The sequence below is a fragment of the Lathyrus oleraceus genome, chromosome 2, assembly GCF_024323335.1.
Source record: "Lathyrus oleraceus cultivar Zhongwan6 chromosome 2, CAAS_Psat_ZW6_1.0, whole genome shotgun sequence".
NCBI lineage: Eukaryota > Viridiplantae > Streptophyta > Magnoliopsida > Fabales > Fabaceae > Lathyrus > Lathyrus oleraceus.
The window spans coordinates 466,973,956-466,987,861 of record NC_066580.1 but is presented as its reverse complement, the minus strand read 5'-3'; the positions used below and the strand labels follow the sequence as shown (position 1 = coordinate 466,987,861).

Sequence of the window (13,906 nt, the reverse complement as noted above, 5' to 3'; positions counted from 1 at the left end):
TTGATTTTGTTGTTTAATTTAAATAGTATATTGTTGCTTTGATCGTCAAAAATTGAATCCGATCGAATTCAACTAATATATGTTTTTATTATTATTGAACTGACCCATATAAAAATGAGTAGGAGGTTATTACCATTTTTATAATTTAATAATTTAATGATGATATTATATGACATATAATATAAAATTTTAAGTGTTATTTATTTGTTGTTCCTAATTATTATGTAAAACGATACTAAAAATATTATAACGTAATAATAATTTTTTTATAATAAAAAAATAGTTTGTGCTGTTCTAAGTTTTGATAGTTTTAAAAAAACATAAAAAAATTGTAAATTTTATAAAAATAAGTAATTTTTATAAATTTAACTTAATAAATATTAAATAAATTAATTTATGGAATTTATCCGTCAATTGATTTAACCGAATTTACTAAAAATTAAAATTTTATTAGTCAAAATTAAATTTGAAAAATAAAACTATAATTTAGGTCCGAATAAAATTTTAGGTCCCACCCAAAGCCTGATTGTACAATTTTAACATTATAAGATCAATTGTAATTTTTTAAAAATATAACTCTGATTCTTTGCTCCTACAATAGTTCATCCCTTCCTTATCCCCTATAAACTATAACACATTTTATAATTCACTTTTACATTTTTTATAATTTATCACTGACATCATGCATTCTTACAAATTGGGAAGAAACAGATATCCCATCAATAAACTCCCCACTAATAAAAGCATCTAAAAACATTATCGTTATCCTTCATTTCTACATGTTTTTTTCGTAAGAAACTCCGGTTCTTGAAAAACCCAAACCCAACTTTGGGCCGACCCATCCTTTTATCGCACGTGTACGCCACGCGTGAAGGGTGATTCCATTTCCATTTCACGCACCACCCTTATTCTCTCGTTCGCTCCTTCACCTCAATTTCCTGTTAAACCCATTATCCCCATTTTACCCTTACCTTCTACATCTTCAAAGTCTATCCCCAAAATCCTTCACATCTGAACCCTAGCAAAATTCTGATCCGTTCTCATCAATGGCTCATGTTACCTCTCATCGGACAGAGCTCGCCAAGCTCTGTAGCTCCAAGGACTGGTCCAAGGCAATTCGAATCCTCGATTCACTCGTTTCTCAGTCTGGTGCTGTTCAAGATATCTGGTGCAATCTTCATTTCTATCCGATTCAATTTTCAATGATGTTAACTAGTCTCGTGTATGTTGCTAATTCCCTGTTCAATTTTGTTCTTGTGCTTGTTTTCAGTAACCGAGCCTTCTGTTATAGCCAATTGGAACTGCATAAGCATGTGATTAAGGATTGCGATAGAGCGATTCAGCTTAACTCCTTGCATCTTCAAGCTTACATTCTCAAAGGTTTTTCAGCTGTTTATTGATTTCATTCAACTTTATCTACTTTATCAAATTGTTTGTATAAAAATATCTGATGTGTAGTTAGTACCATGGTAAGTGGTATTAAGTTCTAGTATGAATAGTTGATGGATTATAACTGAATTTGACTTTGGATTTTTGCTTAAAGTTTTTAATTGGTTCATTGATGCTGGTTTATGGTGGAAAATAGACTTAGGTGGTTTGAGCATGTTGATAGAAGAGCCGTAGATTCTGCGGTAAGTAGAGGAGTCAAAAAGCTATAGATAGAGGAGGTCCTAGAAAAACTATAAAAGAAGTTATTAAGAAAGATCTCGAGATTAACAATTTGGATAAAAGCATGGTCCTAGATAGAACATTATGACAAAAGTTGATCCATTTAGCCAGTCCACTTAGTGAGATAAGACTTGGTTGTTGTTATTGATGCTGTTTATGAATTATCATCACTTAATTTTTTATTAAGTTTCATTGTTGAAATGAGAAGTCATATTTTGACATCAAAGTTTTGACGTCCTTTAGTTTTTTAAGATAGAGATAAACATATACGGTGTTACTTATGGTCTCTGTATTTTGATGTTCAAATAACAAAACTCATTGAAATAGACAGTGGCTTTTAAACTTTATACTGTTTTTCATTCTGTTATATAGGTCATGCGCTTTCTGCGTTGGGAAGGAAAGCAGATGCTTTAGTGGTATGGGAGCAAGGCTTTGAACATGCTCAGCATCAATCTGCAGATTTGAAGCAGTTGTTAGAACTTGAAGAGCTTTTGGTGAAAGCAAAACAAGGTAACAATGCATCATATGAAACCAACGGACTGCCCATGCCGCAAGCAAAATCAGATTCTTCATGTAATAGGAACATGACTGAAATTTGTGAGAGCCAGGCTAAACTATGTGGCAATACAATTGATAAATCTGAGATCTTGCTAAAGTCTACTGATAAATTTGATGCAAGGAATGAATTAAATAGTGAAGGTAGAGAGTCTAATAAATGTGATGGCCAAGTGAATGGAAGTCCTGATGTTATTGATAATTTGCGGTATAACTCTGAGTCGTGTAATGACTCAAGTGATAATTCAGAATCATGTGATAAAGTATTCACTAATAGCGGCGAATCAAGTGACTCAAATGATGCTCCTGAAATTCTTAAAAAGCCCAGTTTTAAGTTTACTTTCCCCAGTGAAAAAAGTAGCGAAGCAAGGAAAAATAAAAAGTTCTCTGTTGCTCGGGTTTCAAAGACAAAGTCTATAAGTGTAGATTTTCGGCTTTCACGGGGAATAGCAGAGGTTTGTTTCCGCAACTGCTGATTTGCAGTATTTATCTGTTTAATTGCATAATTGATGTTGTGATTATTTGCAGGTTAACGAAGGGAAATATGCTCATGCTATATCCATTTTTGACCAGGTGCAGTGTTGTCTTCCATAGTGATACTTGTGGAGTGTTCCTTTAATGTACTTGTTATTGTATCCTCTTTTTATTGATCATCAAATATCAAACTGTGGACTTGTCTCCATCATGCACTCAGATATTGAAAGAAGACTCTGCATATCCTGAGGCACTGATAGGAAGAGGGACAGCATTTGCATTCAAGAGAGAACTTCATTCTGCCATAGATGATTTTACCAAGGTATTTACACAAAATATTGGAATGGTGCTTATTGATGTTTTTTCCCCTCAATTTATAAGTAGTTTCTGTGTTGTAAACCTTAGGCCATACAATTCAATCCATCAGCTGGTGAGGCATGGAAGAGGAGAGGTCAGGCCCGAGCAGCCTTGGGGGAGTTCGTTGAGGTGAGTGCTTTCTCTATCTTAGTATCTCTAACTTTTTGAAGTTTTACCTAAATTCCATTTCTGATTGAAATCTCACAGTGGTTGTTTAAATAGTTGGCTATTTTAGGTCACTCAAATAATATGAAGTAGACCAAATTTATTGCAGAAAATTTAAATGGCAAAAATTTTTGGTTTTTATTTTTGTATGCCTGTTTCTTTAACTGTGGTGTGAGTTTGATACGGATTGAAATCTCTTCTTTATGGAGAGAACTTAGGTACAGTGCCTAAAGCACCCGGTTTTGTTCTTTTGTTATGATACGATGTTTCTTCAAAGTCAGACCCACAATACATCTGACCCGCGTCATTCAATCAACTCTTGGTGTAACCAAAGAGGTTAGATTGAAAATGGAAAGACTGTTGAATTTTAGACAAAAAGCACACGTTATTTTTTATAAGAGAACAGTTCCACCCGTATAAATGGAGTTGTATTCAAGTGTTTTACTTTATTTATTCCGGTCTAAATTAGACTAATGTGGTTGTCCAGAGTTGTGTGGTTTTTAATGTGATAGATTAATGTTATTGCACCATGCACTATGAATGATTGAGTTTTTTTTTTTGGCGCTCCTTGTAAGGCCTTACTTGAGTCACTTCTGATTGTATATTATGATTTTCTTACACAAATAACAACCCATAAATGTGACACTAACCACAGTTTCCTATGTCAGGCTATCGAAGACTTGACTAAGGCATTAGAGTTTGAATCCAACACAGCAGACATTTTACACGAGAGAGGTATCTTGTCTAACACCGAGTGTTTTCATCTTGTTTTTTCAGTAAGTGATTGATGCATGCATGTATCTTTTAGCAACTCTTTAAAGTCTAGACAGAGCTTTCACCGGTTTTATGTGAAATGAGTTTGAACTATTTATTATTGGTATTATCCTGCATGTGTTTAATATGTCATAGTTAATATCTAATTTAGTGAGTTTATTCTAAATAATTGTGGTAATAACATTGAACTAATTATTTTTTATAGTGAGTAACTCTTCATATGCATGATGCATCTAGTCTAATGTATGTTTTTCATTAACATTCAATACAGGAATTGTGAATTTCAAGTTTAAAGAGTTCAATAGTGCAGTCGAGGACCTTTCTGCTTGTGTGCAGCTAGACAGGGATAATAAGTCTGCCTACACATATTTGGTGGGTCCTAAGTCTTAATATTTAAATCCTCAGTTCATTCAGAGCCCTTGATGTATTTTTTTCTTCTCTTTTACATGGTGTGCAAACATTGTCTTTTTACAGGGCCTGGCATTGTCTTCAATTGGTGAATATAAGAAAGCTGAGGAAGCACATCTAAAATCACTTCAACTTGATAGAAGTTTCCTTGAAGCATGGGGACACCTGGCTCAGGTATCTATGAACTATACTATAGTATTGTATGCATTGATTAAGTGTTGGCTCATTGCACAACTGAATGTAATGTGGTTGCAAAACTCATAGTGTTTGAACTGTGGTTAGTTGTATACTTGTATGCACTCTGGTCTCTAATAATATCTTTTCATCAATCTTATCCATGACGTTTTTTTGTCTGCCGCTGTTACATTTTACTCATCTAACATGAGTTGACGTTTCCATCGCATGCCAGCTTAATTAGCATCTACTTTTTTTTTTTGTTACCTGTATGCGTAATTTGTTTAGTAGGTTACCGTTTGCTAGTTTTATTCTGAATATAAGGTTTTTGGCAGTTCTATCAAGATTTGTCAAATCCGACAAAAGCTTTTGAGTGTCTAACTGAAGTGCTGCAAATTGACGGGAGGTAAGTGTTGTGAATGAAACACTATTACATAATTACATAATCACATAATCTCTGTTTCCTCTGGTTTTATTACAGTTGATGTAGTTTGTTCCCTTTAGCTCTTTATCTGAGGCTGATTACTTTTGAGTTTTGATGATAGGTTTGCAAGAGCTTATCATTTGCGAGGCCTTTTGTTCCATGCAATGGGAGAGCATAGGTATTTATGCAAACCATAACTGCTGATAAGTTAGAGATTGAATTTGTTTGACCCGACTGTTTCTTGCTGCGAGCTTTCATTTGTATTGTTGATATGCTGATAGACGTACGTGCTGTTATAAAATAAAACTTAGAACTAGAATATAAAATATGCTGAAACCATTCAGGAAGTAAAAAAAAGTTGAGGCTACTTTTAGGTACTTTGGAGTTGTCATGGAGGGAAAACATTGATTGATTGTTGTTTTTCACTACATTAACTGAATTGGATCTTATTAGGAGGATGGTTTCAGCCTAGTAAATTTTGGCTGGTTGTAGAGTATGTACATAAATTGGGATTTACTGTGACAGGAAAGCTATCAAAGATTTGACAATGGGGTTGAATATTGATGGTGCCAACATTGAGTCCTTATATTTACGAGCTGCATGCTACCATGCTGTCGGACAATACAAAGAGGCGGTAAGATTTTAATTTTAGCTTTTGGGAGCATTGCTGTTACATTCCTTAATCAACAACTTTATTTGATGGTCTCAGGTCAAGGATTATGATGCTGCACTGGATTTGGAATTGGACTCGATGGATAAGTTTGTGCTCCAGTGTCTTGCCTTTTATCAGGTTTGTTCCACTGAAATAGTATATTCCATAATGTCTTGCAACTTTTTAAGCTTAGAGTTTAATAACATAATATCTACGAACTTGCTAAAAGTAGGATTAGAAAACCAAGAGACATACACCAAGTAATATGTATTAAGAATGAGGAGTGAATGGTATCAGTCATAAAACAAGATATTGAGGAAGATGGTAAAGTATTTTTATAAATGTTTCTAATGAAGGACATGAGTATTTTTTGGACTTCAATGGATTTAACATTAGAATGGTATCAGTCATAAAACAAGATATTGAGGAAGATGGTAGAGTATTTTTTATAAATGTTTCTAATGAAGGACATGAGTATTTTTTGGACTTCAATGGATTTAACATTAGAAAGGAGGATTACAGTTACTCCTATTATTGAAGAGTTTAAGAATCTGATGTAAAAGAAGCATTGAAGGTGATAGTATTACTATTGGTAAGATTGGTAGCTAAGATGACTCGCCAAATTGTTCGATATGATTATGAGGATGAGGTCTAAGACCATGCCAAATGAATGGAGGAATACTTTAATCCCTATTTTGAAGAGCAAAGGTGAAATTATGAAATTATAGAGGAAGTATACTTGCAAGTCATACTATGAAGTTTTGGAAGATAGTAGTAATGCAGAGATTAAACCAAGAGACCTACATTATGGAAAATCAATTTGGTTTATACCAAAGATCGCTTATAGAAGCTATATGGTTGCTTTGCTACAAAGATTGATAGAGAAGTTTTAAGGGAATAAGAAAGACCGACACATGGTTTTCATTGATTTGTGAAAGACGCGATAGATTTCCTAGATAAGTTTTGTGGAAGGCATTAGAGAAGAAAGAAGTTGTGATTACTTACATTCAAATGATTAAAGATATGTATGAGGGGCTATGAGTTGTGTGAGAATACAAAGTGGGGATATTGAATATTTCCCTATAATTATAGGGGTGCATAAGGGTCAATTTTGTGCTTTTCTAAATTTTAGATGTGCACACTAAATACATACAAGAGACAAAATCTTGTTCAAGTCTTGGAAAACAGTATCTATCTCTGCTTGCTGGGGTAAGACTGTGTACATCTACATTCTCAAATCCCCGCTTGGTGGGGAAGCCTTGTGAATTGGGCCTCCCTTTTATGAAATCCAATTTTCGAACTTCTATGTATCTGTGTAATACAGTCAACATTGTCCTTTTATGTTTTACCATTAAGAGTCTGGTTCATTTATGTGATTCAAACTTTTCTTCAATTGCAGAAAGAGATTGCTCTTTACACGGCCTCAAAGTTTAACAGTGAGTTTTGCTGGTTTGATATTGATGGGGATATTGATCCACTTTTTAAGGTAAAGGTTATGATTTTTATTTCACCTTTCTTTGATACGTTTGTTCTTAATTTGGTCCAACTTAATGTGTTGTGGGATACATGGACTGAACAATTTGGAATCATGGTATCATTGCCCTGGCATCTGAATGCCAGAAACTTGCACCTCTTGCTTGCCTTATAACTTGAGTTTCTTTGCTGGTTTCAGAAGCATTTTTTTTGAATGCCTTGATTCACTATTTTGCAATATTTATTTGTGCCTTCTTTATATTCAGGAGTACTGGTGCAAAAGATTGCATCCGAAGAATGTATGTGAAAAGGTTTACAGGCAACCTCCTCTGCGTGAATCTTTAAGAAAGGGAAAGCTCAGAAAGCAAGAAATAACTCTTACAAAGCAGAAGTCTTCTCTAATACATGCTGCAGACTCCATTGGCAAGAAAATCCAATATGACTGTCCTGGTTTCCTGCCTAATAGACGTCAGGTAAAGTGAATTATATGTTACTGTCTATTTCCTGTGGCTTACTAATCTCTTTTGTTTTCTTATGTTTTCTGTGAGATCCTTCGTACACGGATTTCTTTTTCCTACTTTTTGTCTGTCCTAATAGACTCCAGAGAGGCTTTTGACCATTAATAAACCCCCTTCATTAATTTGATAATTGCTGCGGAATGCAGCAGCCATCGAGTCTGTTGAGAGTTCCACATGGACTATCGCTTTAACAATGTTCATAAGTGGTGGGCATCCGTCATCTTATTAACCAATTCTGTAAGGATGACTTTGATCCAATCCAAAATTCTTATATGGTATCAGAGCCTATCCTAGATCTATTGTGCCACCTGTTATTGTGTCACCTGGGTCATGCTCTAGATGTCCAATCTTGAGTTTGAGAAAGGCGTGTATTGAGAGTTCCACATTGGAAGGTGATATGGCCCGAATAGTGTTTATAAATGGTGGGCATCCTTCACTTTACAAGCCTGTTTTGTGGGGTTGATTTACATCCAACCCACTTTTTCATGAAGTCCAATGATCCTTGAATATATCATAATGTGAATTTTTTAGTTTTTATCAATTACATGGTTTATTGATTTGTCATGGTCTGTGGGATGTTGTGTTGACATGTCTAGTCATTTTTTATAAGTGTGATTTTTCTCCTTATAAAGTTATGATCTCTAGTACTGAAAAAATGACACATTCATATTAAATTTTCATTTGAGACCATTATCATATTAATATTTTAATCTTTAGACTCAATTCTAAGTATTTGTAAGTTTTTAATGTTTGAATTTTAAGCACATTGCAGCTAACTAATGTTCATAGTTATTCTCATATTGATGGCATTTCTATCTTTTAATGTATTTATGTCTCTAATTTTGTCTTTTCCCCCCTTATTTATCAGCATCGAATGGCAGGATTTGCTGCTATTGAAGTTGCACAAAAGGTCTCCAAGATTTGGCGTATCCTTCAAGCGGAATGGAAATCTTCTACTAAAACCAACTCAAACTCTAAGCATGGCAAACGGGCTCGAAGGAGGGAAAGATTTAACATGCCTAGTCAGAATAGGGGAGGTGCAGGTTGTAGTACAAGTAGTGCCTTGGAAACATCTTCATCTGGCATTGTAGATGATAAACTTTCCAGCCGTCACATGTCATGGAAAGATATTTACTCAATAGCTGTTAGATGGAGACAGATTTCCGAGCCTTGTGACCCTGTTGTGTGGGTGAACAAGTTGAGGTAGACCATCTTAAGTGTCAGACTTTACATGTTCTGTTGTTCATGCATTTGATTATTTTACATGTTTTTCTATATGTTTGGAATGTCCAATTGCTCTTGATTATCATTGTTGTGTGCATGCTCTTTGAAGTCTTTGTTGACATTATAGGGCTTCAGAAAAAGAATAGACTTAGACTATTATTATGGTTTGATATGATTGTTGATTATGGTTTGATGTTTTACTAAAAATAATTAAGCAGCACCTTTATTTGTACTAATACAAGGCTCTCACCCTACTTAAATAGAAAATAAAACATGATAATATCTAAGAAATATTGAAACTAATCTTAAGAGATAATCTAAGATATTCTAATTTTAGAAACTTATCCTATGAGATAATCTAAGATACTCTACGATTATACCGACATATTATGAAATACTTTCTAAATCATCAAGCTAAAGCTTGTTATATATTTACTCTAAAGAAATAAAAACTGGGGCCCAGACCCCAATTGGGACATCAAACTGGTGTCTGGTCGTCACTGAGTCAAAAACTGATGCCAAGGGAATTACACAAGTTATACTAACACACAACTTAGACAAAACTAGTGTTAAACTGCAACTGAAACAAAACCAGTGCAAAACGACAGGACAATCAGTGCCAACCCGAGCTGAGATAAATCTATTGTCAAACCACAGCTATGCCAAAACCAGTTTTTTTTCCTCCCAAATAAACATGTGTAGCTGTAGGTCGGATCAGAGAAACAAGGATTGATCCAAGAAGAATGTGTGAGGTAGCTTTTGCTGGAGCTGCAAACGTGGCTAGAATCAAACTCAAATGAAAGACCCACAAACTTAAATTGGTCCCAAGAAAACCTGGTAGAGCGGGGGAACCAAACTTGACCACCAGCGTGACAATCAGATGGTAGGAAGGTGGTATGTAGACCTCACGTGTTAACAAGAGTAAACATCATGGTGGAATTTGGAAAAGTGATCGATCTGAATAAAATTACTATTGTACAGTCCCAAGCACAAGTGAACTTGGCAAAAAAATAGTGATGGGACAGGTCGTGTAGGATGGTATCCCTTTGACGGAAAGTTCTACAGCGGACCATCATGTTGAAAGGCAGCCCATTGTGGACCAGTACCTGAAAAAAAGCTCAAAATACTTACAATAAATGACATCGCACTAGAAGAAGAAGAAGCTCACATTCCTCTTATTCGCCACGATTTAGCCGGTGACTTGATCAGTGCCGGTTTGACAAAAACAAGTGAAAACAAATGAGTTGAGTTTTGAAGCACATATTTATGTTTTCTCTTGTTTTTGCCAAAGTCATTGATTAGGTCATTATATTAAACATTACAAGGAGGATGTGAAATTGGCATGTTCTAGGGGCCGATGTCAATCATCATCAAAATTTCGGACAATTTTCAAGTACTAGTATGGTGGACCACCTATTCACAGTAGAATTTCCCCCACTTCGATACCATGTTTAAACTATTTGTTATTTTATTAATGAATAATTCTGATAAAACCTCATTGGATATTTTATTAGTAATTTTCATGATTTATTCCACTTAATATTGTACATGTAAGTTGTCCCTTATATTCTAATTCTAATTGTTGAGTTTAGTCCTTAAGTGATTGTTGTGTATATGTTAGCTTAACTTGTATGCTTTTGTGGATGTTTGTAGTTATTCATTTGCATTGAGATTTTTATATGGTTGATAAAAAACTGTATGATTGTTTTTTGTTTTTGCAAAGGCTGTATTATGGTTTTATTTAGCTCTCTACGTTGATGTCTTGTATTAAGGACATCAAACAATTTTGGGCAAAAGAAGGAATATAAAAGAGGTGTAGTTGGACTTGCTAAGAAACTTGAAGGGCATAAGTAACAATAGAAAGAAAATGAACAAAAATGAGTATTCCATAGAGCAAGGGTGACTCGAAAGTAAATTTTACCTTTGTATTGTTTTCCACTTTTTGGCTTTAAATGGTAGTTTTTTTTTTTTAATTTTATTATTATTATTATTTTTTTTTGCGCAAGATTGGTTTATATTTATTCAAATTCTGAAAAATTCGAGGGGCAGCTAAATTTTCTTTATGCTGTTTTTATGAAAATAGGGTGATAATTATATTGGTCTAGGCATGTTAAGTATTTACTTGCTTGCTGCAATATTTGGCTAACTTTCCCAGTTTCTCTTCAGATTATTACATTGGACTTTAATCAAATTGAACTATTGATTTGGATTTTTATTTGTTGTTTTTGCACTGCAGTGAGGAGTTTAACTCTGGATTTGGTTCTCACACACCCATGATTCTGGGACAAGCCAAAGTTGTTCGTTACTTTCCAAACTATGAAAGGTGAAGAAACTTTTTCTTATTCTATTTTGGCTGACTGGCTTTGGAATGCTCATTCTTTTTAAATGCCACAGGACCTTAGAAATTGCAAAGACTGTCATGAAAGAGAGATCTTATGTCCACGGGAAAACTGATCAGATCATTCATCTTTCAAAAGATGGGAAATTAGAAAAGGTGCTTTGTTTCCATTGATCTATATATTTTCTTCTTTGTGTTTCTATGTTGCACGGGGCCTCTAACTTGTGACCATGACTTGTATAGCTTTGAAAAGTTTGTTTTATTTTCCCATATTGGGTAATGCACGTCTATATTGTTTCGTTGGGTGATGCACTAAATTTTGCACTGGAAGAATATACATTATTTCTTTTATAAATACTACATAGATATAGGTGGTGTGCAAGTAACATAGATATTTGAAACTTTCAAGTTGCATCATTGACAACATTTCCGAATACTTGTGGGTTGAGTCAGATATACTATTGTTAAAGCATAGGTAGTTAAGCGATAGGATGCAAATGTTTTTGAGTCATCGACATTCCTCTTTTAAGACTCAGGCTTGAAACATGGACAATACACAAGCTCGTTTTGGCTGTATGCTGAAACTCCCCTGATTTTTTTGAACAGTGGGGGAAGGCATAGCTCCTACCATTAGATGCTTCCATTAAATGCAAAGAACCAATTATCTTAGAAAATGAAGTTGTTAGCTAAAGCTGCATCAATGGTTTTAGATTATACCTATGAAACATGTAATCTGCTATTTTTAGTTATAATGTTCAATTTTCAATTAATTTATTGGAAGTGGAAACATGCAAATCCTTTTTTATGAATAAATTCTCCTAGATTCTCTTCATTTTGCTTGTGATTGTTGCATATTTTTAATAATGGCTTCCTGTTGGATGATACATGTTATTTTTTTTTTCAAATAGCAGTTTGAAGGTTAGCATTTCAATATTCCATGCTTTTATGAAATTGGAAAGTCAATGTTTTTATTTTTCTAAGCTGGAAAGTTAACTATTTGATGTGCAGATCGTGCATGCAAAGTCATGCTCTGACCTTTATAATGTTGTTGGTGAGGATTTCTGGTCGGCTTCTTGGTGCAACAGTACTGCATTTGAAGGGTAAGTGTGCATAGTGAAAGTATAGCCTGTGGGATCAAATGTTTATAATGCTTACCTCTGGATGTCAATGCTTCTACAGGAAACAGCTTGAAGGGACAAGGATTACACTTGTAAAAATGTAAGCTAAATACATGTTTTGTAAAAGTTCAAGTTATTTTGATCCCTATTTCCCTTTTCTTGCTACTTAAATTTAGCTTAGGTACCTGTATATTTTAATTTAATTGTGGGAATTGATGAATATTCAGGGGGCAACATGGTTTTGACTTTGCCATTAGAACACCTTGTACACCTGCCAGATGGGAAGATTATGATGCAGAAATGGCAATGGCGTGGGAAGTATGTTGCCAAATTTTTTAGTCAATTGATATTTACCCAATCCATCCAATTTATGTTATGTGGCTTGTTTCTGATGCTTCCATGGGAATTATTTTGAAATTTGTTGGCAGTATTTATTCTTTACGTTTCATTAGAATAGTAGAAAATATGTTCTTTATAATTAAAATTCCTTGATGATAAGTGGAAACTTACCTTGCTTGGTACTGTTTTTGTTAGGCTCTCTGCAATGCTTACTGTGGTGAGAATTATGGATCTACTGATTTTGATGTGCTTGAAAATGTGAGAGATGCAATTTTAAAGATGACATATTACTGGTATGACATTATCAAAATATGTAAATTATTTTAGTCTCTTGGAGCATTTGCAATGATTTCTTTAAATCCATCCACGTCGTTTTTCAGGTACAATTTTATGCCACTATCTAGAGGAACTGCTGCAGTTGGATTTGTAGTTATGCTGGGTTTGTTACTTGCTGCTAATATGGAGTTCACAGGAAGCATCCCACAGGGTTTCCAAGCTGATTGGGAAGCCATTTTGAACTTGGATCCAAATTCTTTTGTGGATTCGGTCAAAAGTTGGCTATACCCATCTCTGAAGGTGACAACCTCATGGAAAGACTATCATGATGTCGCCTCAACTTTTGCAACAACAGGGTCGGTTGTTACTGCCCTGAGCACTTATGATGAATGAACTCTTGGAAACAATGGCTAGGTGAGTCCATGGCATACCGCATATTTAAGGTATCTGTATGGTTGGATAATAACAATATTGCTGCTCATTTTTCACAACCTTACGCGGAAAGCAATAGACCTGTTAGAAAGCATCGACTCAGTGATCTTCCAATTGAGGCTTTATATGTACACTATTTTTTTATTTATTTAAAGTATATCAAGTGTAATAATATGCTATTGTAATCTGTAAATTAATGTAATTTTAGGCATTAGGCGATGAAGTTACCTTTTATGTATGTTATTTCACAATAAAGAGAAACATAGCATATGAATGGAGTATTAGGCTCAATCTGTACCTTTTATGCCTGCCTAATAAAAATATATACACTCTTCCGCCCGCACACACACTGTATTATAATGGAGTATAGTATTACAGAAGGTGCTTCTGTATTTGGGACATGGCAAAAAACGTAGCATGTTACAAATGGTGAGTTTATTTTTGGAATTAAAAAACGTAGCATGTTACAAATGGTGAGTTTATTTTTGGAATTAAAAAACGTAGCATGTTACAAATGGTGAGTTTATTTTTGGAATT

At 34.4% G+C, this 13,906-nt stretch overlaps 1 protein-coding gene across 1 annotated transcript; it reads left to right on the top strand.

Moving 5' to 3' along the window:
* Positions 1–780: 780 nt before the first annotated feature.
* LOC127120446 (suppressor of RPS4-RLD 1) lies at positions 781–13,660 on the top strand. Its single transcript, XM_051050873.1, has 23 exons — positions 781–1,168; positions 1,271–1,380; positions 2,041–2,678; positions 2,752–2,796; positions 2,918–3,019; positions 3,103–3,183; positions 3,888–3,954; positions 4,265–4,365; positions 4,468–4,575; positions 4,911–4,981; positions 5,121–5,177; positions 5,525–5,633; positions 5,709–5,789; positions 7,051–7,137; positions 7,391–7,597; positions 8,511–8,845; positions 11,103–11,189; positions 11,261–11,360; positions 12,213–12,304; positions 12,384–12,422; positions 12,550–12,640; positions 12,857–12,954; positions 13,042–13,660. Exons 1-23 carry the CDS (start codon positions 1,047–1,049, stop codon positions 13,328–13,330), a joined length of 3,117 nt encoding a protein of 1,038 aa, XP_050906830.1. The 5' UTR covers positions 781–1,046; the 3' UTR covers positions 13,331–13,660.
* The last annotated feature ends 246 nt before the right edge of the window (positions 13,661–13,906 follow it).

What these genes read in the sequence shown, in the direction of transcription:
- LOC127120446 (XM_051050873.1), top strand. Translation starts at nt 1,047, where the DNA reads ATGGCTCATGTTACCTCTCATCGGACAGAGCTCGCCAAGCTCTGTAGC. An exon ending in AGACATTTTACACGAGAGAG is followed by an intron (nt 3,955 to 4,264) that starts GTATCTTGTCTA and finishes CATTCAATACAG; the next exon opens with GAATTGTGAATTTCAAGTTT. An exon ending in TCGGACAATACAAAGAGGCG is followed by an intron (nt 5,634 to 5,708) that starts GTAAGATTTTAA and finishes TGATGGTCTCAG; the next exon opens with GTCAAGGATTATGATGCTGC.